The sequence below is a fragment of the Triticum urartu genome, unplaced genomic scaffold (assembly GCF_003073215.2).
Source record: "Triticum urartu cultivar G1812 unplaced genomic scaffold, Tu2.1 TuUngrouped_contig_5331, whole genome shotgun sequence".
In the NCBI taxonomy this organism is placed as follows: domain Eukaryota; kingdom Viridiplantae; phylum Streptophyta; class Magnoliopsida; order Poales; family Poaceae; genus Triticum; species Triticum urartu.
Window position 1 is genome coordinate 6,923 of NW_024116000.1, and position 7,415 is coordinate 14,337.

A 7,415-nucleotide genomic window follows, 5' to 3' on the forward strand; every position below is an offset into this window, starting at 1 on the left:
AATGGTTTTGGAGCGCACCGGGTATTCATCGGATCACCGGAAGGGGTCCCGGGAGGCCCCGGGAGGTCTATGGGCCTAATGGGCTAACGAGAAGCACACACTAGCCCACAGAGGGGCTGGCGTGCCCTCTCCCTGGCCGCTGGCCCTAGAAGAAGGAAAGGGGGAGTGCCACCTCCTCATGCCTTTCCCCCTTGTGGGAGAAAAGGAAGGGGGCGCCACCTCCCCCTTCCTTCCCCTTGGTGCCAAAAGAAGGAAAGGGGGCAGCCTAGGGCAAGCTCAAGTTGGATCCAGACCTACCTGGGGCGCCCCTTAGCCTCTCCCCTCTCCCTCCCACCTATATATATGAGGGAAGGGGGCGCCTAGCACAACATAACATGATCTTAGCCGTGTGCGGCGCCCCCCTCCACCGTTTACATCCCCGGTCATATTTTCGTAGTGCTTAGGCGAAGCCCTGCGGAGATAGTTTCACCATCACCGTCACCACGCCATCGTGCTGCTGGAACTCATCTACTACCTCGCCATTTTGCTGGATCAAGAAGGCGGAGGACGTCACCGAGCTGAACGTGTGCTGAACGCGGAGGTGTCGTACGTTCGTACTTGATCGGTTGGAGCACGAAGAAGTTTGACTACATCAACCGCGTTGTTAAACGCTTCTGCTTACGGTCTATGGGGGTACGTATACACACTCTCCCCTCTCATTGCTATGCATCTCCATGGATAGATCTTGCGTGTGTGTAGATTTTTTTTGTTTTCCATGCAACGTTTCCCAACATGAGCCACTCAGTGCCGGCCAGGCCGAGGTCTCGGTGTTCTCGGCTGGGCTCCCGAAGAAGCTGGTGTCCTGGAAGAAGAAGGGCATGGACTGGGGGAACCCCGCGGAGGTGAAGGTGCTGCTCCAGAAGATTGAGTTCTGGTCAGACAAGAAGAATCTTCAGCTGGTGGATGTAGTGAAGTGATAACCCACAAGTATAGGGGATCAGTTGTAGCCTCTTTCGATAAGTAAGAGTGTCAAACCCAACGAGAAGCTAAAGGTAGAACAATTATTCCCTCAAGTTTTATCGACCACCGATACAACTCTACGCACGCTTAACGTTCACTTTACCTAGAACAAGTATGAAACTAGAAGTACTTTGTAGGTGTTGTAGGATAGGTTTGCAAGACAATAAAGATCACATAAATAAAACTAGGGGATGTTTAGATAAAGAAACAACTAAGTTAGTTTAGTAGAGAGCTTTTTTTTCACGAGAAAGTTATTTGTCCCTAGGCAATCAATAACTAGACCGGTAGTCGTTATTGCAATTTTATATGAGGGAGAGACATAAGCTAACATACTTTCTCTTATTGGATCATATGCATTTATGATTGGAACTCTAGCAAACATCCGTAACTACTAAAGATTATTAAGGTAAAACCCAACCATAGCATTAAAGTATCAAGTCCACTTTATTCCCATATGCAATAACCCACTTATCCGTGTTTAGGCTGCTATCACCCCCGCAACGCAGACAATAAGCAAACCATGAACATATTGCAACACCCTATAGCGGCGATCCCTCACGCTTGCGCGACACGGGGAGCACCATAGGACAGCACCAATAGTAAAAGATGCAACTCAAACCAATCACGATCATCAATCAAACCATAGGACAAAACAGATCTACTCAAACATCATATGATAGCCATACATCATTGGAAAATAATATATAGCATTGAGCACCATGTTTAAGTAGAGATTACAACGGGGATAAGAGGTGTTACAACGCTGCATAGAGGGGGAGAGAGTTGGTGATGACGGCGGCGAAGTTGTTGGTGTAGATCGTCGTCACGATGATGGCCTCGGCGGCGTTCCGACGCCACCGGATAAGAGGTGTTACAAGCCCGAGGACGTGGTACCCATCAACCACTTCTTCCGCTCCACCTCGCCCGGGATGTGGGCGCTGCTGTTCAAGCCGTCCGAGGACGGGTTTCCTCCTGAAGGGAGCGACTACGGCTTCGAAGCCGGCCATGACGCCCCCGAGGTAATTCTAAGCGCATAATTTCACTTTCCGTGCTTTTTTGAGCCTCATAAATTTCGGCTGACCAGTTGGTTTATGCATTATGCAGAAGTGGATCTCCAAAGCGCAACAAATTCTATGCCCGACGCCACTGCCCGAGGGGGAGATGACTCCCCTGCTTACGGCCCTCTTAACCGAGGAGCCGCACTTGGTCGTCCCCGAGAAGGCGAAGCCTTTGAAGGACAGGGTGGGCCTCCGAACAAGGGAGACCTCAGTCACCCGATCCGAGGAGACCCATGCCTCTTCCACCCACGAGGACGACGTGGAGGAGGACACATGGGAAGGGAATCCTTCCCTTAAGGGGAAGAGGGCGGCGTCCAAGGGCGCCGAGGAAGAAGCGTGACCGAAAGGCCTGAAGAGGTCGCGTAAGAGTAGTCATAAATTGGTGGGCCATCATGTGTTTGACAGTAAATAAGAGAATGTTATACGGACGAAAATATTTGACTAGAGGCTTGAATCCCGTGATTCATGGAAGACAACGATTTCAGAAGCATAAGAGCTGGCTATCACAGCTGAATTTATAGGCCTTCTTTTCATGGCCTAAATTTCGTTTTCCTTTCATGGAGGCCTAAATTTGGTTAAATCAAACCATCGTTGACTACAGGGCAATAATAATAATAATTTGCTATTTTAGACACACTATTTTGGCTGGAAATTTGTTTTTTTGAAAAGCAGTCAAAGGGGACTTTTCTTTTTTGGATTTTTTCACCAGTACAATGAAAGGTCAAGTTTAATTTGAAAATATTTTCAAATTTTTATTTTTTTTTTCATCTAAAATGTATATACACCCGTAGATCAAAAATCCCCTCGCAAATTAGTAGTGGTAGAGTCACTTCGGTCGGAATGCCAAAAAAAAAAAAAAGAGTCACTTCGGTCGGTGAAGCCGCGGACAAGCGGCCCCGGCCCCAAATTAAGATGGTTAGGTTCCATTCGGTCGGAATTCCAAAAAAAAAAAAAAGAGTCACTTCGGTCGGTGAAGCCGCGGACAAGCGGACCCGGACCCGAACTATGGCCGAGAAGCTGATGGAGCCTCCGTTTTAACTTTCGACCCCATCAGGCTGGCATCTGTCCCGACGAGCAGCCGCCCCCAGGTCTAGGGTTCCCCCTTTCTTCTTCTCAACGCGAATCAGGTAGGTGGCGCTCTTGATCCCTCGTCCTCCCCCACAATCCCCAGCACGCACGCGCGCACGAACTAATCCGGATCTCTCTGCTAACCCTCTGATCTACTCGGCCGCGTCGCAGCTAGATACTAGCACCAGCATCGATGGCGGCGGCAGCGCCGGCGGACGCGAAGGCGGAGGCCGCCAAGATGGACCTCCTCGAGGACGACGACGAGTTCGAGGAGTTCGAGATCGACCAAGGTATGTGCAAGCTCACCCCGCTCCCCCCTCTCGCGGCAGCACTGTTGCTGTATCTAGGCAAACACGGTCGGTTCGACATAGCTTGTTGGCGTCGTGATGTCGATTTGGTCGATTAGGTTTGGGTTGATCCGGACAAGGTATGTGCGATGGATATGTCGGTCATCTCAAGCTTACTTTCAAGATCGGTTTTAGGAGAGATTCGCCTCAAATTAAGGGCAAATTGGTTGCAACTGGATTGTTTCCAATGCGGATTTGACCAAGCGTGAGATAGTCATGACCTCAGGCAGTATAACGTGTGCTTTCAGTAGCCATCTGATGTCATTTATAATCTTCATTCACTACTGCTTCCTGAATAATTAGCTTGGTGGAATAGGTTATTTTCGATATTGTTTGTACATGTTTATCAGTAGTTGTTACTACTTTCCTCTTAGTTAAGCATAGAACAGATGGTCTGATCTTGGTGTATTTATCTTCATGATTGTTTCTTCTAGATTAAATATCAGGCACACACAACCAGGTGTTGCACATCTTCTCCCTTGGGAACATTGATCTTCAATCCCTGTTTCTTCAGTGTTGACATGACTGCCTAAAACTGCACAATTGGAATGATCAGTCCATGTAGATTGGAAGGGTGGTAGAAAATAAACCCATTGTTGTTTGACTGTTTCATCAATTAGCATATTGCTATGTGCTGTATTGAGTGTTCGAGAGGCTAAGTGTTGGTCTGATAAGTTACCTTGCCATGTCAATGTCCAGAAATAGCATTTGCAGACATGCTATCCATGTAGATGGACAATGCGAAACTACATGATACCATGAAATGTGTCAACATACATATCTGCAAACTGTATGATCTATCTAAACCTTTGTCCTTTTTCTCCTTTGCTGTCCGTGGTCATTCTTGCGCTGGTGCACAACTTGTTTGTGCCTGGCCCTATGCTGGCCTCATAGGGTCTAGAAGCATGTATAAGGCACAAATAACAGTTCAATGGCAATTTTCTTTTTTAAATGGGAAGAAGACATTTGGAGGAGGTAGTGCTTTAAGGTTTTCTTGGATCCTAACAAGAGGAAGTCTTCTAGCTTGTGGTGGGACAGTACTCTTTCTACTTTACGTCAATTTTCAAAACTTGATTTGAATCCAGAGGGTTAGATACAGGGTGATAACTGCTTTTGTCATTGTAATGAGATTTAGGTTTGGTTATATATCAAAACCTATTTTGTAAGTTGTGGCTATACCTGATTCTTTGACGAAGTTAAAGGTTTCTAGTTCTACAAGTGGACGATAAGTCCACGATTGCCAATTGGTGGGAGCTAGCTGCCGGCTCGATCTGACTGGCAGTTGACTAGTAATTCCAAGTAGCCTAATTTGGTGGTCTCTGGCCCACTATCATGGGTTTGGGAAGTGGGGGAGTAAGTTGGTCTCCTGAGTCAAGTTAAAGTTGGATTTTTAGTGCAGCAGGTTAAATCGTAGAAAGAAGAGCGCGTGAGAGGTGGAAAACGTTAGTCCTGTCTCCCGGAGATTTATGTCAGCTATCTATTTTTGTGCTACCATAGAAGTATGCTTTAGTGCCCACTAAAAGTTGCATGAAACATGCATTATAAACTTAAACCTGCTGCCTGCCTACTGAAATCCTCCGAGACTAGTAGGCCTGGCCACTGGTGGCAACTAACCGGCTTATTGAAAACAATGTCCTTCATGTGTATGGATGAATTCTTAATTCTTATGTGTGACCTATGACTGCTGCATGTCAAGTACGTTTGTCCTGCAGCAAGTAAAATCATATTACAGTGGGTTATATCATGAGCTATATGATTAGGGTCTTCTTCGTTTCTTTTCTTGCTTTTGCTGAATGTATACACTTATGTTGCATTATTATGGTGTTCAGTAACTGAACTGGTAAATTTTGCTAGGACACAGTATGATAGTCTGTGTTGCTAATTCGGCTTTCCATTTGCATAGCTTTTATCGGTAGTTATGATAGCTACTTTCTGAAGCTTCGCCCCTCAGTTCAGTTTGCTTGCGATATGACTACTGTGTGAATGTATGTTCTGCTTCCTGGTTGCAGATGGTCTTGCGTGTAGCATTTCTTTTTACTCTGGTCTGTGGAGACGTATATACTTTTGTCGTCATAATCTCTTGAAGTAATTTTGTATGTAAGATGATTGTGCTGATTCTTCTATGGTGATGAAATTGCGCGTCTCGTTAACCCCATTTTTCTTGTATTTTACAGAATGGGATGACAAGGAAGATGGCAACGAAGCTGTCCAGCAATGGGAGGATGACTGGGATGATGACGACGTGAACGATGATTTCTCACTGCAGCTGAGGAAAGAGCTGGAGGGAGGCAACACTCAGAAGAGCTGAACTACTTCCCCATCCATATCAAAGCTGTAGTACACTTTATCTTCGATCAGGCACTGTGTGGCCATTGCTCTCTGAACCTGTGATACTTCCCTAGCAATATCAAGCTCTGATACTTATCTTCGTTTCAGCACTGTGTATCAGACTTTGTACCTTACTGCATGTAGTTATCGGCTGCGAGCAGCATAACTTGCCGAACAATGATAGTTCCCAGAGAGTATCGCAATTACCCGAAAGTTTGTGGACATGCAGGAATTCCCGTATGGTCTGCTCCCGGCACTGCGGTACGATTATCTCTTCTTCTTTCGTCAGACGTATTTTTCTTTTAGAAAAAACTTCCATCGCGCCGCCATGGATGAGCTATGCGCCCGGCCTCAAAGTACCGCTCGACGCACTTGCCTGGTGCTGCCCTCCCCGCCGGTTGCCGTTCACCGTCGTTGCCGCCGGTGCTGGTCCTTGTCATGGTGGAAGCAAAAAATATAGTTGGATCCAACAAAAACAGAACATGGTGAAAGCAAAAATAGGAGCGGCTCGCCACGGGTCAGAGTGCCTAGGAACAAAAATCAGAAGCAGCAAAAATCTTCGCCACGGGTCAAACTCCAGTGGTCGGTTGAAGCAAAATAAAAAACGCTTCCAGCAAAAACGACACGAGCATTTGAGAGCTCTGCAATTGTTGAAGCACAAAATTATCTCGGTTCCAGCAAAAAACACATCGTTTTAGCAAAAACAAAAAAATTGGTTTGGCAAAAAGAAAATGCATCCGCACAAATGGCCACCCTCTTGCAGCTCCCCCAGTAGCCGGTTGCAGCTCTGACGTGCACGGTTGCAGCTCCCGACATTGAACGGCATTGGATGTAGCACTCTTCACCGCTGGATGTAGCTTCCTCCGGCAAGGCATCGACCTTGTAGCACATACACCAGCTAGTTGCAGCAAAACGGGGCACCGGTTCCAGCAAACAACGAATATGTTCATCAAAATCAAATGGGGATGGTAGCAAAAAACGAAAGGAGCTGTAGCAAAACAAAAAGGTGGATCCAGCAAAAAAATTCCTGGTTCCAGCACGAACTCGCCGCCACCGTGGCCGGTTGCAGCTTGGCCATGGCGACGGGCGCACCCTGGCTGCGGCGGCCTTGGAAAGGGCGTGCATCTAGCTGCTGGCGGAGGCAGACAAGGCGACGAGTGCGCCCCGTGGCTGCGAGCGGCCATGGAGAAGGGTGCATCCCGCGTCGGCGATCCACATACGAATCAGATGAGGCGCATCAATTTGCCGACGGCCATGGCGATGAGCTCGCCTCCTGGGTGCGGGTGGATGGGGAAGAAGACACGGGCGGCTGGATAAGAATACGGATGGGCACTGATGAAGCTATGTACCTAGGGTAGGGTCATGGACCTGTCCAAACTGACCTACCCAAGTACATCTCCAGAAGAAATCATCTTTCAATCGACTTGAAGGTGTCTCACTCGACAGACTTGAAGATACTCGACCAAGAAGCAATCACTCGACCAAGACCAAGCCACTCGACGGTCAGGTGACCTAAAGGCGCTCCGCATGCTAACGATCGGTTATTAAGTAGCTTTTATGGTCATCATAGCACTTTATTACTAGCGTTACCAGTAACGCCCTGCCTTAATGTACA

General features: G+C 47.4%; 1 protein-coding gene across 1 annotated transcript; it reads left to right on the forward strand.

Moving 5' to 3' along the window:
• The first annotated feature begins 3,026 nt into the window (after positions 1-3,026).
• LOC125529089 (protein DELETION OF SUV3 SUPPRESSOR 1(I)) lies at positions 3,027-5,907 on the forward strand. Its single transcript, XM_048693502.1, has 3 exons — positions 3,027-3,184; positions 3,297-3,415; positions 5,647-5,907. The coding sequence occupies exons 2-3, from the start codon at positions 3,319-3,321 to the stop codon at positions 5,778-5,780; spliced, it is 231 nt and encodes a 76-aa protein (XP_048549459.1). The 5' UTR covers positions 3,027-3,184; positions 3,297-3,318; the 3' UTR covers positions 5,781-5,907.
• Positions 5,908-7,415: the final 1,508 nt, after the last annotated feature.

Bases quoted from the DNA above. Each gene is read 5' to 3' on its own strand.
- LOC125529089 (XM_048693502.1), top strand. From the start codon at position 3,319: ATGGCGGCGGCAGCGCCGGCGGACGCGAAGGCGGAGGCCGCCAAGATG. The intron at 3,416-5,646 runs GTATGTGCAAGC...TGTATTTTACAG, and splicing joins GGAGTTCGAGATCGACCAAG to AATGGGATGACAAGGAAGAT.